Genomic DNA, 20,528 nt, shown 5'->3' with positions numbered 1-20,528 from the left:
AGGTTTTGTTAGAAAGTGACCAAAATCCAACATCAATACAACATCTTAAACCGTCACATTGACATCAAATACTGACATTTATTCATCAAGTATGGCAACCAAAATCCAACATCTGACAGAAATCATAGTGGTATTGTTTACACACCATAAAGCTGTAACATCATTAGATGTTGATATTTGGTTGATTTTAGGTTGGACATGGAGGTCAGCAAGACGTTGGGTTCTGATGTCAACCCGATTTTCATTTCCAAACAAAAGGAAACGTCCCCACGGCGTTGGGGTACAACATCAATCTGACATCATATTGATGTCTTGGGCCTGTTGGGTGTTTAAGGCCATTTTGGTCATCATACAGTAGACATCCACCATCTTCTAATCAGTGACATGCATCTCAACAGTCTCTGGGTCAATGCGTGTAAAGATTTAGAACATTTCTTGGACACTTTTAATGCTTCCTAAAACTTTGGAATTATTTGCTATTATAAATTGCCCATGTCTTGTGGTTGTTCATTATGATGTGATTTACCTTCTATGTGCTTTTTGATTGGACAGGAATCACAGCAGTAGCTGAAAGCATATTCACCCTGCTTTGAATAAACTCTTGGAATTTCTTGTTTATATGATCTGTATATCTGTTAGGTTTGTATTCAGTGAGCATATCTTTAATGTATTGAGGTCCTAGACCATTTAGTGATTATAGACAAGTAGTAATACTTTAAAATATATTCTGAATTTAACTGAGAGCCAGTGAAAACCTGAGGGCAGATGTAACGTGTTCTAATTTTCTGGTCAGAATGCTGGCAGCAGCATTCTAGACAAGCTGCAACTGTCTGACTGTCTTTTTGGGAAGGCCACTGAGGAATCCATTACAGTTATCCACTCTGCTGGTGATAAAAGCATCAACAAGTTTCTCTAAGTCTTTTAATCCTTGCAATGTTTTTGATATGATAGTATGCTGATTTACTTACTGCTTTCACAAGATTACTGAAACTTATCTGACTGCAGAATAACATCTTAGTGAATATATGAAGTGGCTCAAAAAGATTCACTTCAATCTGACATTACAGTAAGTGACCACAAAGAGGAAAGTTTGTTGTGAGTAGTTTGTGCTAGTATCTGTTAATTTGGTGCTTGTTAAAAAAAGTGCATACTTTATGTAATTGTGGCCTTTATATATGATTATATTTTCAAATACAAAGAGCAGAGCAAGTCTAAAAGAACATGAAAATTATCTTCAGTATTAAGTGCTTTTTTTTTTTTTTTTGCTTTATAGTCTTCGTGGTGGTGTGTCGGAAAAGCTTGTGGAGTCTTTAACCTTTTACAGAGAACTCTGTTGCCCTTTGACCCTTTTATTGAGTAAACAAGACAACAAACAAGATAACAACAAACAAGACCTTGGGTCTATTTCTGAAATACTAAAACAAATGACTAACAAAGACTAAGTTTAGATTTTCCAAAATGGTCCAAACCCTAACTGTTGAGCTGAAACCCCACATTCGGACTTGTTCAGTTCTACATTTCTAACTCTCCAACCTGCATCTGTATCTCCATCTCTCCCTCGCTCTGCCTCCGCCTTCTCTCTTTCTCTCTTGCCTGGTTCATTGTGTCCTTGGAGATTTTCTCCATTGAGCTTGAGTCTCTTAGGAAACCCCAGTCCTGCATAAAATGAGGGGGACTGAAGAAAAGGAGGTTAGGAGGGAGGAAGGGGGAAAAGAGGAGGGGAAAATCTAGAGAGGGGACACTAAATTTGAGGGACAGTGTGAGGATCGAACAGAAGATGTTGAGGAGGTTCAGAGGAGTGGATCAGAGAGGAGACTACCAACAGCATCATGTAAAGGAGGACGTAAGAACATCTGTCATTCTGGCCCAAGGATCTAAACCCGATAACTCGTAACTACTCTTTTTCTAAACAGGCCTTACCCAAGGAATCTTTCATAGCTCCAGAGTTCTTTTTAGCTCAGAAGACGTAATGGAATTTTAAGAAGTGGTTTGATTAAGTATAATAATATTTCTCTAAATTTTTTTTGAAACAAGTGCGTAAACAATTGGTAGAATACAACAAGAGTACTGAGCTATAAAATGTGGATTTGTGGATTCTATACAATGTGAACACTCTGTATTGTGAGAATTAAATGACAAATAGTTGGTTCATTTTGAGATACATGCTGATTTTGAATGCTGTTGAGATCTCTTCTAAAGTCCTAGAGAAGATCACTGAAACCTTTTTATCAGTGGGCAACATTTGAAAAGTTAGTTTTTTTTTAAATACTATTTAAAAAGTAAATTATTATTTTATTACGATCATGCTTAAAGATGGATTGAAAATGCATTTTTTCTATTGCTGAGGGTAAAGAGTTCTTTGTTTTGGAATTTAGCATTACTGAGTTTGCTAATAGCAGGTGGAATCTAGATTTGCAGACATTTTCTGTCCAGATTTGGAGAAATCCTCTGAAAGGTGGAAGTAGATGTGCAAGCAATAAGGGATGTGTTGTAATTTTATACAGAGTTGTGCACACACACATGTGGACCTGACAACTCTTTCCATTGATTCCACAAATGTCAAGCAAATATTTTTTGGAAATCAGGCAATCTGATGACTGACGGACGGATTAAAATACATAATTCTCATCTTTGCCATTTTAAGCTCTGATAAAGTTCCATTGTTAGTTGCTCAAGAAAACAGCTCTTAATTGTATATCTCTCTTAAAATATTAATACAGTTAAAACCACTGGGCACAAAAGGAGAGGGAAAAAACCTTTTGGGCCAATTTTTAAGCAGCATTTAGTAAGACGCCATGGAAACCGAAGCATATTTACAGCCTGTCAAAGTTGGAGAAACTGAATGGTTTGATTTATTTTAGATCTTTTGTGTAAGTATTTGAGTTATGGGTTAAGACCCTGCAGTTGAGCTGTGCTATTATCTGAAGCTCTGTGCTTTGATCGCTTAGGCCATGAGGATCCTATTGTGACTGCACAGCTGCCCGGAGTGCTGACCCTCACATCGCTGACTATTGTGTCTGGTCAATCACTTATTAAGACCCTAACACAGCAGGGAGAGACCACTTCTCTTCTCTTCTCTTCTCTTCTCTTCTCTTCTCTTCTCTTCTCCTTCCCCTCTCTTCTCTTTTAAGTTCATCTGTCTGGTTTGATACTGACGGTCAGGTGCTGATTGTCCAAACGCAATTCTTGTGCTTGTGTGAAACAGGAGTTGTGGATGGACATCACGCTCCTGTCTGGTCCTCACATCTACAGGATGGGCCAAGTAAAGATTTAAAAAGGACTTGTGGTCCTTCAAACCACAGTTGACTGTTTTTAAAATAAGACACTAATTCAGCTTTTGGTGATTTGGTTCCGTCTTCTCTTCAGTCTTTAGATTATTCATGTATTAAAAAAACATATAATCAGATTACACAATTATTTCATTTTTGCACACTTTGCTTCTCAGACGCAATTGGAGTAATAAAAACTTGGTTAAAAACATGTAATTTATCACTTTTTTTCTGTTTAGATGTGTATTTAGATCAATGGTCCTTAACCAGGGGTCGATGACACACTCAACTTCCTAAAGACTACCAAGGTGACATAGCTACTTAGAACAAGACAAATATTGGAAATATTATGGCTTATGATATTGCTAAAACATCTACAAATTAAATGTTATTTAAATTCACTCACTAACTTTTATTTCTGTTATGATTAACTACTTTTTAAAATAAATTTTATCTACAGATTATTGATTTAAGGCAGGTTATCTTAAATGGGGAGCCATTCAAAAGAACTAACTAATTAACGAAAAAGAAAGAAAGAAAGAAAGAAAGAAAGAAAGAAAAAGAAAGAAAGAAAGAAAGAAAGAAAGAAAGAAAGAAAGAAAGAAAGAAAGAAAGAAAGAAATTGTGACCATGTGTCCATTGGGCAGGTGACCTGTGAACATGCAAATGTTGTGAAATAAAGAGATTTATAGTTATAACATATATAGAGAGAGAGTTTCACGGGAGAACAAGCACAGACAATACAAATGAATATGACCTAATCTAAATTAATACTATTTAATTTTAATTGCAGACATTGCGTCTTGTGTCTTTTATATGTTTTAGAATAAGGATGAAATAGAGAAATAGGATCCATAACTAACTCCAATAAACATTCTAAATAATATAGAAATTGATTTTTCTTTTTTAATACTTAATACAAAATACTTTAAGACAAAAAAATCGAAATGGATATAAACTGAAGACAGAGATTTAAAGATAAAGCAAATAAGAATATAAAGCAGTGGCTCTTAAGAGCTTGAACTTTTACATTAAAAAAAACAACAACATTGTATCAAAACAACAGGGTGAAAATCTAAAATTCAAAAGAATAAAAAAGACTCAAATCAAAGGTATAGTGTGACAATCTATCTGTGCAGATGGAAATGAAAAAAAGCAACACGGAGAACAGCAGAAAGAAAGAATAAGGGAGAGAGATCAAGAGAGATGTGCATTAATATGCTAATTGCCTGAGTCAATACACAACAGTTCTACTGACCAGACTAATCACTGCTGGACACACACTGAGGTTAATCCCCCCCCCCACTCACTCCCCCATACACGCACACACACTAATCCTCACTCACATTAAGAAGCATGTGTGTGCACACATCAGGCATGCTTGCACATTTGCATGGACACAGCACACATTACCCACTTTCACCCACCCACCCAGCCACACACACACACACAATACTTTTCTCTTGTCTTGATTAAAAAATATATAGTACATTTAGTACATGGAATTCTCACGTTCTAATGTTATTTTATTTTCAGTGTGTCAAAGGCTGGCTAACATTTCATGCATGAATAAACTTGTCATTTTTGGAATTTTGTATAACTTGTACTAATGTAAATATATTGTGGAAATAGACTTGTCATTATGCTTCCATAATTTTTTTTTCAATAAACTTAGTTTTCTTCAGTCTAATCTATCTTTTGTTTTTCTTTCTTTGTTGTTTTTACACATTATTTACTTTAAACTGGCTCTGCCGTCTCATTGGTAGGCTACACACCAACAGTTATGATTTTAAAAAGTATAAGAGAAACATCATTACCAACTTAACAAGTATAAGTGATGTGCAGTATAAAAGCATTTATTCACTATTCATTTTCTTTCGGCTTAGTCTCTTTATCAATCTGGGGTTGCCACAGCAGAATGTACCACCAACTTATTCAGCATATGTTTTACATAGCGGATGCCCTTCCACCTGCAGCCCATCACTGGAAAACACCCATACACTCCCATTCACACACATACACTATGGACAATTTAGCTTACCCAATATACCTGTAGCACATGTCTTTGACTTATGTAGGAAACGCACGTGAACATGGGGAGAACATGCAAACTCCACACAGAAATGCCAACTTCAATGCTCGAATAAGCAACCGTCTTGCTGTGAGGCGACAGTGCAAACCACTGAGCCATATATATATATATATATATATATATATATATATATATATATATATATATATATATATATATATATATATATATATATATAAAATAGTAACACCATACCTTATAAAACATGTTTTCGGAGACACCGCAGAGACACTTATTTTGCATTTTGGTGGAAGAATTTAAACCAGTAAAAACAGTGCAATAAAAATCACTCTCCTAGTCTGTGCAACATAAAAACAGCAACATTATAGAGTGAAATCAGAAAAAAGCATAACTATAATTTGTTTTTTCGACAATATTTGCTTACGTAAACCTGAGGCTTTCTCTGCTGACATCAGATGTTGCACAGGAGAGGTCTTAGTCAAGTTTCATGCCTTTTAATATTTTCTGGCTAAAAGGTCTATGTCCATCCTACTTGTAACCTGAGCTTGACCACAAGAGCTTGGAGGATGTGTCCAAACAGAACAGAGAAACATAATCATAGTTTACCTAGAAAATATTTATCAACATTGGATGCTCAACTATGCACTTAAAGCAGGATTTAATCATATTTAATTTTACTTACCAATCTTTTGGTGCCTAAAACCTTGAAAAAGATTTTTAAATGATTTGTTGCTGTATCTGCATTGTGAAGTTCATGTGATAGTTAAATGTTGGTCTCATGTTTTTTTTTTTTTTTTTTTTAAATGGATGATCCTGTATGAGCAAAAACCAAATCCTCCTCAACAACTTCTCCCTAAGTGGATATGATGACGATTTCCACTTGTTGCCTCACAAAAGTCTTCCTGCAAAATATGAGAAAAAAAAACAAACAAACAACCATTTTACATTCATACATTTAAATCTATAGTAGGTAAAATAACAGACATATAAGGTCATGTGGATTTTATCGATGCAAATTCCACATGAAGCATTGAATAATTTTACATTTACATGAAGCATACAATAATCTTATGAAAAATGTTTTACATATTCTTTCTTGTAATGCGGGTATTTCAATGATAAGAACAAAGAGTTAAAAATATCATGGATTCATGGTATCACAGAATTGTAATAATTACTGCTCTAAAAAATGTTGTTTAAATGTCTGGGTAGAAAACAACAACTTTTTCATGTTATTTTAAGCAACATTTAAAATATTTTGGAACAGCATCATTGATACATATACCTTAGAAAATGTATGACAGAATATTTGGTTTTAAAACCTTGACTTTTCCAAACCGCGGTAAACACTGAAAATGGTTATGGCCCATGCCTAAAAACTTAAAACCCCTGTGAAAACTTAAAATCTTAAATGCTAAATAGTTCTTTACCCATGCCTCTCTGTCATGTATGCCACCAGTTAACAAGTAGTCTTAACAACTCTTTTAACAAAATATCAGTGTCCCTGTACTCTTAAATGGTTTCTTCACCTTAAGATTTTTATTTTTAAGTAATCTGTCATCTAAGTAAAAACCAAATAACAGTTTATCCAGATGTCATTCTTTAGTGAGACAACAATGATTATTAATGCTACATATCGTTCCAGAAATAAATAATAAATATGATTCATGAGCTAATTTATTATAACATGAATCTGCATATATTTATGTATAGTAGTCAACATTTGAAGTGGATCAAAAAAAATATTTCATAGTGCCACAAAAAATTCAACGCATTGAACACGTGTTTATACAGGTGCAGCTCATATAATTAGATTATCTCTAAAAAGTTTAATTATTTCACTAATTTCATTCACGTGAAACTTGTATAATGTATACATTAATTCCACACAGATTGATATATTTCAATTGTTTATTTTTTTATTTAGATGATTTTGATGACAAGGAAAACCCCAAAATTCAGTATCTAAGAAAGTAATATTATTGCAATAAAGTTCAGTATTGAAGACACCTGGTGCCACACTTTACTAAGCTGATTAACACAAAACACCTGCAAAGGCCTTTAAATGATCTCTCAGTCAAGTTCTGTAGGCTTCACAATCATGGGCAAGATGGCTGATTTGACAGTTGGCCAAAAGATGACCATTGACAATTTACAAAAAGGAGGGCAAGACATGAAATGGTCATTGCAAAAGAGGCTGGCTGTTTGGGGCTAAGCCCCTTATCCCTTTCGACCCTAGCAACGCCCCTGGTTGTCATCAAAATCATCAAAATTAAAAGAAATAAACACTTGATATATCCGCATCTGTGGTTTTACTTTCTGAAAGGAATTAGTGAAACAAGCCAACTTTTTGAAGATATTCTAATTATATGACCAGCACATCACATCAGCACAGAACTCATAGAGTCAGGCTATTAAAAAAAACTAAACTAAAACCTGATGACTTCAATGTTGAAAGATTGATTTAAGTGTAAGTAACTGTAAGTATCTGTTTTTCCATCAATATGTTAAACAGTAATGTACAAAAAACTTATGCCACCTCCTTTGTTGATGTTTGTTCCTTCATTGCGCCAACTCTATCATCTTTTGGCACATCTCACTCATCATTTATCCTCAACTCTGCTTCTCACAAAAAAAGCAGCCACATCAGCAATATTAATAACTTTAAAATACACATTAAACTATCAATACTGATTAATACAAAATTTAATGGTTAAGGGGTGGAAAGATTCACAAAAAATGCTGGTTAATGTCATCTAAAATATTTTTATTACATTTAATATTTTATTACATTTAAATGATATAAAAAAACACACTTACCGTAATCAACTTTATAAATTTCTTCAGCTCAGTCTTAATCTGCACTTTCACAAACATGACTAACCTAAAGAGGAAGAAAAAATGTGCTTAATCAGTACAGGGGGGTTTTATGTCGGGCACTGTGACAAAATTTTATTTATTTTTTATACTTCCACAGGTTGCATTATTATTCAGCAGTGGTTATTTTCTGTTAATATATATTTTGAAATATGGTCCAAAGTGCAACTATGTGGAATATCCTCTGTGATTTTTTTTACTTAATTTATTTATTTATTTATTTTTTTGTTGCTGAAACTAAGAACATACATACATACATACAAACATACGTATACATACATACATAAAACAAAAATTACAGTATCAATCAACAAATGACCTTGGCAAAAAGTATAGTATGAAACAATGAAAAAAATGGCAAGAGAGAAAGAGAAGAGAGAAAGAGAACAAAAATTATTAATGATTTTTTGCAAATACAAAGGTTAATTTAAGGTACTTATATAAAGATCCCAAACGCAGAGTATAGTTTGACCGTTTTTAAAGCTTTCTTATTAAATGATGCAGAAAATTAACTATTGAATTCTCCATATCCTTAATGAAGACCACAAAGGCAGGTTTACTTGTGAATTTGCATTTGTGAATGTAAAATTTACTTAAGATATTTAAATTGATTAAAAATAACCCAAAAAATAATTGTCATTTGTATAGAAAACTTTGGTAGAATCTTCACTTTAACAAATAAATTTATATTATTAAAAAACTCCTGAATGTAATGACATGACCAAAACAAATGTTTCATCAGCATTCCCACAAAAAGAACAGTTCAGGTCAGTGTAAACTTTTGTATAAATTTCTTGACAGGATAAAATCTATGAATCAGTTTAAAAGAAACCTCTTTTACCTTATTTGTGAGAAAAAAAATTTATAGCAACCAGATTTTCTCATAGTTAAGATTATAAAAAGGTTCTCCCAAAAGAATATACTGTGTGGAGTAGAGGTTAGATTCTCAAGAAATAGTTATCTTATTTATTGATTTTTGTTTCTTTCTTCCAATTTTTTTTTACTTCATGCTCTCCATTTGAATTTCGCGCGCCACAAGAATCACGTGATTGCAAACGACTTGCGGATGTGACGTGGGTGTGACACTCTTGGCGATGCACTGGCCGGATGCTGCGCAAGCAGATGCATATAGACACATATTTGATAGACGTAGTCAAACGAATTGTGCAGAAACTGAAAGTTTAACCTTCACATGGATTTGCTTAAGACATTTATTATTTTGATTTTTATTGTAGCGTTTTAGACGTTTCTTACCTATATAATACTTTGTATTTTATCTTTGTGTTATTGTTAGTATGAAGGGTGCGTGTGTGTGGACGCTGGTGTCTGTTTGTGTGTTTTGTGTGTGTGTTGCGTATAAACCGGTGATCGTCGTTCACGGGCTCTTCGATAGCTCAGCTGACTTCGTCCACCTACACCGATTCATCAACCTGGTAAACCATTAATCTGATGTGTGTTACCCATCGTTTACTCTGTTTTACCTATTATTGGCTACTGAAGAGTATCAAATGTGTATGTTTGCACAGGGTCAATATACACACACAATAACTCTTTAATGAAACGATTTGTTGAGTTACCATTGTTGCTCGCTTAGAATTGTTGCCATATCAGACATACCATTATTGGAACCCAGAATTAATAAAATGGCATATTATCGAGTAATTTATTGCTATAAATGGCGTTTTGTTGTTGTTTACTGTGACTGAAAATACATGTGCGATACAGACACACACTTCTTTCTTGCAGAGGACAGATTGTCTGTTGTCATGTATAATAACTGTGTGTGTGTGTGTGTGTGTGTGTGTGTGTGTTATGGTGACAGTCTCACCCGGGCACTAATGTCACTGTCCTGGACCTATTTGACCGCAGTGCCAGCCTGCAGCCCCTCTGGAAGCAGGTGGAGGGCTTCACAGAAGCCATATATCCCATCATGCAGAATGCAGCTGATGGTGTCCACTTGATCTGCTACTCACAAGGTTTGTACCCAACAAAATGGTCTGTGTAATGAAAAATTAATAGGCTTGCTTGCAGTGTGTTGTTAGGCACAAAAAGCAAGCACCACATGCTGTTTTGCAACATTAGAATTTACTATGGTTTCTCTGCCATTGAAAAAGACGCAACAAGGTATATGATAAAACTGGACAATTGAATAGAACCCCAGTTGTCATTGTTTTTATTTTTTTATTTATTTAATTTTCCGATATATTGACATTACTTTTATACATTTTACATTTAAAGCAGTCTAATTGAAATGCAGATGGCATCATGATTTGTAAAAGCTTTATGAGAAATTTGTTAACAAGTGCAGTTTGGGTTGTTCTTAATTGTCAGATGAATAATTGAATAAAATGCACAAAACAAAGATTAATTTAGTTTGAACTAAATATTTTTTTCTTTGTGATTTGAGTCAGAGGTGTTCGTTATTATATATAACACTAATGCAAGGCCATGTCTAATTGTGTCGCAGGTGGCTTGGTATGTCGAGGAATTCTGTCCACTCTCCCAGACCATAATGTACACTCTTTTATATCTCTGTCTGCTCCACAGGCAGGACAGTATGGAGGTAACCCACTTTTTAGTTCTGCTGAGGAACACATTTAAAACATGCTGACCTAGTTAACCGTAGAATTGAATGTTTTTGTGTTATGTGAATATTTGGAAATATTTACTTTTACAGTTCTGCTTAAGTTTCTTTTTTTTTAAATTAATTTTGTCTGTTTGCAGACACAGACTATTTGAAGTACCTGTTCCCTCAGTTTGTCAAATCCAACTTGTTTCATGTATGCTATACTGCAGTGGGCCAGAAAATATCAATCTGTAACTACTGGAATGGTGAGTATGGATTGATCATGCATGTCATATTTAAAGTAAGAGAGAGAGAGAGATATTACTACAATTTGCAAATGCTTTGTCTGTTATTTTTCAAATTCTAATGAGTTTATGTAAATGGAATTTCACTTGCATTGGTTATACTTGGTGCTTTGAACAAAACAATAAAAAAGGCTAATAAATTGCTTGAATTATTAGTAATATGTATATTAATTATGCAGCACATTGTGCTTTTTGTCAGCAATTGTCAACATTTTCTTGCTGCTTGTGTTTCTGACCAGATATACCTTTTTGTGTTAATGTGCCTAATTAGTAGCAGTTTCTATTGGATGTTTCAATATTGAACTTTGCTGTCATACAATGGCTAAATTAGTACAATAATATCACAAGATTTTAACTGGTGGTGCATATATGGGTCTTGGTGCTGTGGACTATTTTTAGGCATTGCATAATATCATTGCGTCTCAAGTTCCTTGATTATTACTCTACTACTTGTATGACACCTATACTTTGTATACTTACTAACCTTATCTGCCTAGAAAATATAGCATATTTCATTTTCCGTTGGTCTTAGTACACAATGTAATTACAGAAGTGTCAAGTTTAAGTAAGAAAATTATTGGAAATTCTAGTTTGTTTTTGAGCAAGATGCTAATGGTCTAGTCTGATTCTAATTCTATATGTATTTACACTGTTTTTATGTATATTTTTGTTTTTATGGATAGCACTTTGGTACTCATTGCGGTTGTTTGAAACTACTTTAAAAATAAAGCTGACTTGAATACAATGATCTGCTAAGCATAAAAGCTTTAGCCACAGAGCGGTTGGCTACATGAATTCTGAAATGTCAAAACTAAACTAACTAAATTTCTTTTCATTACTTATTTTCTATCCATGTACAGCTTTGTGCATTTGCATTCTATGTGCACATTTCTGGTATATTTAATTCAACTGCTCTGGTCATTTCAGTGGTGCATATTGAACTGTAAATTAGAGCTGGGCGATTTAGCCTAAAATCTAAATCTCAAATAATTTAACATTTTAATAGTTTCCAGGTCACTATGTGTTGCTGGTGGAAGAAAACATTTCTTCACTCGCTCCTCCAAAATACCACAAAGTGGTTCAATAATATTTAGATCTGGTGACTGTGCAGGTCATAAGAGATATTTAACCTCACTTTCATGTTTAGCAAACCACTCTGTCAGAAGATACATGATGTTTTTATGTTTTTTTCTTTAGACCCTCATCACAGAGACATGTACATCAACAGCAGTGACTATCTGGCCTTACTAAACAATGAAAGACCAAATCCCAACTCTACTGGTAAAGTTTTTAAAACTTCTTGAAATATCTGTGGTTTTGGGATCCAGATGTTTCTTAATTTTTCAGGGATTCATTTTTAATAACATTTCTGGTTTGTGATGTTTTTGTTTTACTTGAACAGCTTGGAAACAAAACTTTCTGCGTATTAAGAAGCTAGTACTGATTGGCGGCCCTGATGATGGGGTAATCACACCATGGCAGTCAAGGTCGGGTAAAATCATCTGTTAGCTTATTTATCTTTAAATCATATTCTCAAATGCTTGAAGCATGATGGTCAATTTCTTTTTTTTCTTGCAAAAGATTGTTCTAATGTTTAATATTCTTGATTTTCAGTCAGTTTGGTTTCTATGATGATAATGAGACTGTCGTTGAGATGAAAAACCAGAAAGTAAGCATAATTCCAATTAGCATTTTTTATAATTCCAGAGTGATGCCAACACTTGTGAAAAATACACAATGCAGTTCTTCTAACTTTGCTCTGTTTCACTATGGGAATCGCATTAAGCATGACCATCTACAGATGTTTCAATGACAGCTTGTCTGTTTTTGATAGACAGGTCGACCTTAAACTATTCTCCACCTTGCCTATATTACTCAGGTCGCTCCTTTACAGTATCATTCATGCTTTCTTTCCATAAGGGACCATAACAAGCTCTCTCAGCACATCCAGTATTACTGCTGCTTTTTACTGAGCTGTTTTTTGAGCAAACTACAATTAGACTCCGTTTAGACTACATTTACTATAATCTTCTATGTGAAGATTTGCTTTGACACAATCTACATTGTAAAAGCACTATAGAAATAGATTATTGAACTGAATAGTGTCCACATGACTGTAAGCTATATTAGTGGTTGCTTGCATCAACAAACAAGGAGACACCTGGGGTCCGTTCTTCGTACGTGGATTACTCAGTTAGCTGGATTTTGATATTGACGATTTGACACGATCCGGGATTGTTTCGTTCTTCAAAGCTGATCCGAGAGTTGTTGTCATAGCAAGAGTTCTGCTAGGTCAAACCTGATCAGGAGCAGGTTCAATTCATATTAATGGGATTAGATCGGCTAAGTTCAAGCAAAGATAATACAGAAAGTAGGTTCCGAATTCTGATATTTTCTTACAGTAGTAGTTATATACACTTGGGAAAATGGTACATATTTTTTAACTATATATATAAAGTTATAGTCATTAATAAAATAAATAAAGTTATAGATATTAATAAAACGTATGCAATCTGCACCCTCGAATTGAAAGTACAAAGACTGCCTCCTGGTGGTGCAAAGAGAAAACTTATTGATATGAACTTTTAGATCACTTTTGTACAAATTGTGTATAATAGAAATGCACAATATGTGACTATTTTTTTTTAAAGCAATAATACATTTATGCAGTCATAAACATGTTTTGATAGTTAATATGCCAGTGATTTGATGCTTCACAAAAGTTGCAGACGCCTTTACCAATATGAAAATGCTTTTGTAAACAACCAGTTATTCTTTACACCGATTAAAAAACGCCTACTATGATAAAGAAAATCTTTTCTAATTGTAGAACTAAATACATTGATTTGGATTGAAATACATGATGAATACTCTTGACACATGAAAGTGTAAAGCCTGCAGCTCTCAACAAATGTGGAAAGTTATTGCGTGTCATATTTAACAAGCCGTTTACTGCTAATTTGATGTAATTTTGCTCACATAGATAATTGAATATTAATCAGATGATGTCATTACGCTGCTGTGCCGTCAGCCAATCGTTGCATTGCTGATCATGCAACACATGCAGCGATCTCAGATCAGTTTATCCAGACATTCTAATCTGATTCGTGTACTTGTTTGAAGAACCAAATTAGCGAGAGATAAGTTATCAAGATTAAAAGATCCAGGATCTGCCAAATAATCTTGGATCATTTAAGCGAGGTACGAAGAACGGACCCATGGTCCCTTCATTTGCATCAGTTGACAAAGCAGCTAAAATTATGATGAGACACTAGGCTGTTTTTCATCAGTGCGACTTGTTTTCCAGGGCTGTTGAACAGGGGGTCAAATTTAATGTCTAGGGAAAACCCCATGTATGAGAAATAGAAAATGCATCCCTAACTGGTGAGGCAAGTATGGCAGCGGTATGGCCAGGCTGCCTCAGATCTCTTCTCCTTGCAGGAAGATTTAGTGCTCAGATATTTTTCTCTAAAAGAAGTTGAGTGCGGATGCTCTAGCCAACCCATGGCCATTCTTTTTTATGCATTCCCTCTTCTGAGCTTTATTTCTTCCACTCCAATCAGAGTGAGGGAAATGGGCTCATTACTGATACTGATTGCCCCGTGTTGGCCATCCAAGAACTGGGACTGTCTCATGGACTCATTCATTATGTTCAGTATAGGCACTGCAACAGCATCTAGGTCTACTCTCCACTAAGGGAAACCATTGTCTTGTCAGCAACTGTCTCTGGATTTTAGAGACAATAGCTCTAGCGTATAAATGTAGAGGTTTTCAATCACCTGGAGGTTTAAGAAACCACTCCACAAGGAGCATGGCGTCATTAAGGGTATTAATTCAAAATTAATACCCTTAAATTAATTCAATTTTTATAGACTGAATGTGTCTTAACCACCCATAGACAGAATATTAATGTTAAATTGATTATGCAGACTGGAACATGGTGTAACCCGGAATTGATTAACACCTCCCAAAAGAAAAGAATCACGTTTTTACGCAGCTGATGCCCTTCCAGCCACAACCCATCCCTGGGAAACATTCACACACACACACTCGTACACTACGGACAATTTAGCCTACCCAATTAATCTGTACCGCATGTCTTTGGACTGTGGGGAAAACCGGAGCACCCGGAGGAAACCCACGCGAACGCAAGGAGAACATGCAAACTTCACACAGAAACACCAACTGAGCCGAGGCTTGAACCAGCGACCTTCTTGTTGTGAGGCGGCAGCACTACCTATTGCTACACTGCTTCACCAGAATGATGGGTTACTTAACATAATTTCAGGTCGTGAAATTATGTTTGGCATTTCACCAACACTTCCTTCCTTGGATGGGAATGTGAGGAAAATACGTTGTAATGACATTGTAATGAGTCGACCTGAGTTATATAGGTGAGGCAAAGCCTAGTCCCAAAGGCAGTCCCATAGTGAAACACCTCACTCTGTTATCAAAGTAACCCATCCTTTGTTATACTGCGGGATTATTATAAAATGCTTTTAAAAGATTTGTACATAGTTTTACATTTCATATCATATAATGGCAATATTTGTCCTGATATTCACTTTCTTATACATTAAAGATATCACTGCATTTTCTTTCGTCCAGACAATTTTCTACACTAATCCATATTTTGATATAATGCAACTGTATCAATAATGACATTATTCACTGTTCATCTGTTGGATGTGTTGATTCAGTTCATTAATTGTAAAGTTTATTATAATGTTTGATTCAGCCATAGGCATCTCTACAGAGGAAAGTACTGTTTTATTGTGCTGGCAACTATCACACTGATCTCTTTGCCCACTGAAAGCTAATTATGGCCTACACTGTTACAAAATCTTTTGATTAACAAGTTTTATATTTCATGATTTACATGTATTTTCCTTTTTTGTTTACACTTATAAATTATATTATAGGTCTATAATCACTGGTCTGCCAACTTTTGACCTTGAATATTTAATGATTCAGTTTAACAAAGTGACTTTTAATTTACAATTTAGTAGTTTGTCCCATAATGCAATTCAAAAGTACAAATACATGAAGGAAAAACAAAGCACAAAATAAAGAAAACTGTCCATTTACAGAATTTACAGCGAGTAAAAACTGTCAAAAACACTGTTTTTTGGATGAGACATTAAACTTAGGTCCCCCTGCTTTGCTGGTTAAAAAAAAAGAAATCTCAGGATGTACTTTAAGAAAAGTAAATGGAATGTGACCCTGACATCCTCATGGCTTTGAAATTGTATTGTTCACCTGACAAAAGTAACAAACTTTGATTAGAGAAAACTGTGGACAAATTAATTGCATTAGGGATTGATGAATTTGTAAGTTTGGTGAGACAATCATGTTTAGAAAGGGTGTTGGTTCTTTTTAACTTCTACCATGTAAGAATTATTGAGGCTTTTAGGGAAACTTGCAATTTATCAAATGCTTTTTGTATTGTTTCCCAGATCTTAATTTAAATCCAGTCTAGGGTTTATAGTCTGCATCATTTGATTTCAGTATATAATATGCCATTGTAACCTTTATATGGACAGATGCTTGCTTACCAAACCATGCTCAATCAATTTTATTCAAAATGATCCTGGGAAATATATTACCTATTAACCGGGATTTGATACAAAATTTTTCGGTTCAGTTTTTTTGTCTTTTTGATGTTAGTTTGGGGTACATATTGAAGTGAAATACTAATAATAAAAACATTTTGTGAATATGGTATTTATCAACCTCATGCTTATGGCATGTTGTCCAGGTGTTTCTGATGGACTTGTTTGGACTGAAGACGTTGTCTGCTCGAGGGGATCTGGCTCTGTGTTCAGTGGAAGGCGTTGCGCATATCTTCTGGCACTCCAATGAAACGGTGTATAAAACCTGCATTGAAAAATGGCTTACATAGATTCTGACACAGTACATGTCTTTTTAATTTTTTAACTCATTCATACAAATGTTTGCACTTTTTTAACAGTATTTTAGCGCATTGCATCAGAACAGACATTTCTGTTACAGTGATTCTGCATCCATGGAAAACCCATAGTAGAGATGCAACATGTATTGTGATTACATGTTTACATTTATAAAAGTAAACTAAACATAATGAACAGCCATCAGTGCCTGAGGGAAACATTCTTCATTTTACAAAAGGAACTGGATCTTAGCTGCTGTTTTACTTTGCTTTTGATGTTTTTATTTCTATAATGTTTTATGTGGATTGTGCACTGCAGTAATATTTATGCCTTTCATTCAAAGGGACATGTTTTGTTCTGTCTTAAATCCAAGTACTGTGTTAGACTGAACGTAGAGACAGTGCAATGAGAAAGAAGGGAGATTACAATGGGCAAAAGGATTAGATTCTAAATGTGTTGCATTTGTTGTATATTACCTCTCAACCTTAGGCCCAACATTGTTTGTGTACCATAAAGGGATTTGTCTTTGAACAGTTAAACCTTTACGTTTTGTTACTTTGTTTAAAGCAAAGCTTTGTCTAACAAGTTATTCACATAGTTTTTTACATTTCTGCTATAAGAGTTTGATATTTTAAGCACAATATAATTTAAATGAATTTAGATTATGGTAAATCTATATAACTTCTAAGGCTAATGCGTGCTGCACAAAACCCATTCTTCCTTGGTTCTTGATATTGTACACTTATTTGTTTTAACTGTTTCATCAAAACACTAATAGTGTTAACGAATAGTTTCTTGTAAATACTGTGTTGGAAGTATTAAATATGTCAGTACATTCAGCTAAAACTTACTTTGTTTGGAACATTATACTCATTAAACATTGTCAGTTGGAAATGTTGTCAATGACTTAAGCTGCATGCATAATTATTGTTTTTAGTTAGCTTTCAGAATAACATTTTGATTTCAATGTGAAGAATGCTATTTTTTCAATGTTGGTAATGCAAATCTTTAATAAAATATTTTTTCAAATAAAACCATGTTTCAGAGGGTAGTGAGAGCTTCAATGAATATATATATATATATATATATATATATATATATATATATATATATATATGTGTGTGTATGTATATATATGTATATATATATATATATATGTATATATATATATATATATATATATATATTATATATATAATATATATATAATATATATATTATAATAATTAAAGCAACAATGTTAAAATGTCAATGTTTGTGGATATTGAAAATAAATTTCAAGATTATACAAGCAATCATGATTTTTTGTATTTCATGTTGGTATAATGTTTGGGAACAACTGTTCATTGAACATGTCCATTGATATGGACAAAAATATATAACGTTATACTTAAAGGTTGTTGAAGTTTTATCATTTTAAATTGTTCTCAAGAACTGTAAAAACATACTGTGAAAACAAAAGCATTTTTTCTGATACATCCAGTTCCATACTCAATTCCAGTCGGTGGCGGTAATGCACCAATGTTGCCAACCGCCTTTAATAAAACAACAGTAACAAAAAAAAAAAAAAAAAACAATAACATAATGATTATAATGTGATTGTGAAAAACATCTCTAATAAACTGCTTTATTTAATGAAAATTCTTCATACTTAGAACTCGGTCTAAAAGCAAATTCCAAAAACTGTACTTGGTGGTATTAGTATCTTAGATAAAAAATGTAATAGCTTCCATATCAGAAAATGTGTAGTTCAAAATAGTAGTTGTTTCTCGAAAGCCATTTTGAAATAGAGAGAATATTTTTCTTTACCTTTTATATTTGGTCAACATAAGTTTTTACTCCCAAATAAGGTAAAAGAAATTCATTTCAAAATATTACACAGGTACTAATTTACAAAATAATTAATTTTGTCCAATACATTATTCTTTTTTTAAATTGTAAAACTGGCTATGGTACACTCGATAATGCTTTGAAGTTGTTAATATTCTCGGGAAGTTTCACATACACAAGGCAAAAGTAATGTATATTACTTCCTCCTTTGATTTTTACTGTAAAGACAAAATTTTTTTTATAATTGTTTGACCTCAATCACAAGAAACAAGAAAGCTATAAAAACCTCGAAAAATATCTGTACAATCTAATAATTAAATATGATGAATCCCCTCATATATATGTTAATTGTTTTTTGGTACTTTATTGGCAGCAATGTATTATCTAATTTCAATTTTGCATTTATATCTTATTTTATTTAAAATGTTTATTAAATGTTTAGAATAATTTACTAATTAAATTTACTCTAACATTGCAGAAAACACATTATGTTTACCAATCAAACTAACAATAACCCTATCCTGCTTTTTTAAAAGATAAAAATGGAATATAAAGTGTACTTAAACGAAGAGGCACCAGTTCCAGCTGCCACAAAAAGGTAATAGACACAGAATAAAATAGGTTGCTCAAGTCAAAAAGACAGAGATTAGGGATAACAGCAACAAACGTTTGAAAAGAAAGAGGGATAGACGCCATTGAACTCATAAAATGCACAGACATACGTTTAATGTTTAACCTCAAGGACCAGTCTTGCAGTTTTTTTTTTTTTTTTTTTTTTTTGCTTCCAACCAAACAGATGGGAGTTGAAATACAATAGATAGCTGGATTGACATTTAAATAATAATAATAATAAAAAAAAACGTAAAAGTGTACAGCTTGTTTGTTTGCATGAATGCATAATTTGAATGGTTTAGAGCACAGGTGTCAAACTCAGTTCCAAAATGGCTGCAGCTCTGCACAGATTAGTTCCAACCCTAATTAAACACACCTGATCAAACTAATTGAGTCCTTCAGGCTTGTTTGAAACCTACAGGTAAGTGTGTTGGAGCAGGGTTGGAACTAAACTGTGCAGGGCTTCGGCCCTCCAGGAAATGAGTTTGACACCCCTGGTTTAGAGTAATGGTTGAGTTTTATAATTGCCAATAATCTATTTGTATATTTTTATTTATTTATTTATTTATTGTTTGTTTGTTGTATTGTTTATCTGTTAGAACACATATTGTATTGGTATCAACAGCAAGTGATAGAATTTCTTTCTTTCATTCCATTTATAGCAAATAACTCGTTCAAGTCCTGCAGGCATTATAAAATCCTGCAGGATTTACCACTTGCTTAATTCCATTGTAAAACCTGGAAGAAATTTCTGCACATATTGTTAATGTGTCCCACAGGATTTTATCATTCCTGCAAGACAGCAGCTATCCTGCAGGGGAAAAAAATCATTTAGGATTACTGTAAAAACTACTGCATGATTCTACAACCTGTAGGAATTGCCTGCACATATTGTAAATTTGTCCAGCAGTATATAATCATTTCTAAAGGATACCTGCAGGTTCCTGGAGAAAAAAACATGAAAATCCTGCAGGATTCCTGTAGGCTATTTTTGTAAGGGATGTATTTCCTGCATCACCAAAGAGCATCACTAAGTTTTGTATGATATTTACATATGCTATCAAATAATCCTGTATGCTTGTCAGTTATTTGCTTCAATAATAATAA

At 33.7% G+C, this 20,528-nt stretch overlaps 1 protein-coding gene and 1 non-coding gene across 5 annotated transcripts; both read left to right on the top strand.

The window, feature by feature from the left end:
• The first annotated feature begins 3,118 nt into the window (after positions 1-3,118).
• Positions 3,119-3,268, top strand: mir219-3 (microRNA 219-3). Its single transcript, NR_030124.1, has one exon. It is a non-coding gene; the product is annotated as a microRNA 219-3 (primary transcript).
• Positions 3,269-9,319: 6,051 nt separating this feature from the next.
• Positions 9,320-18,013, top strand: ppt2b (palmitoyl-protein thioesterase 2b). Of its 4 annotated transcripts, none has more exons than XM_073930438.1 (9): positions 9,320-9,632; positions 10,069-10,175; positions 10,667-10,762; positions 10,924-11,031; positions 12,268-12,351; positions 12,473-12,557; positions 12,685-12,739; positions 16,829-16,936; positions 17,042-18,013. In XM_073930438.1, exons 2-9 carry the CDS (start codon positions 10,130-10,132, stop codon positions 17,108-17,110), a joined length of 651 nt encoding a protein of 216 aa, XP_073786539.1. In that variant the 5' UTR covers positions 9,320-9,632; positions 10,069-10,129; the 3' UTR covers positions 17,111-18,013. The 4 variants fall into 4 exon arrangements, with proteins under 4 accessions (XP_073786539.1, XP_073786537.1, XP_073786538.1 ...); XM_073930436.1 differs by having other exon boundaries at positions 10,022-10,175; XM_073930437.1 differs by having other exon boundaries at positions 9,320-9,650; positions 10,022-10,175.
• Positions 18,014-20,528: the final 2,515 nt, after the last annotated feature.

The sequence above is a fragment of the Danio rerio genome, chromosome 19 (assembly GCF_049306965.1).
Source record: "Danio rerio strain Tuebingen ecotype United States chromosome 19, GRCz12tu, whole genome shotgun sequence".
NCBI classification, from domain to species: domain Eukaryota; kingdom Metazoa; phylum Chordata; class Actinopteri; order Cypriniformes; family Danionidae; genus Danio; species Danio rerio.
Note: the sequence above shows the minus strand (reverse complement) of the source record. Positions and strands in the feature narration are given on the sequence as shown.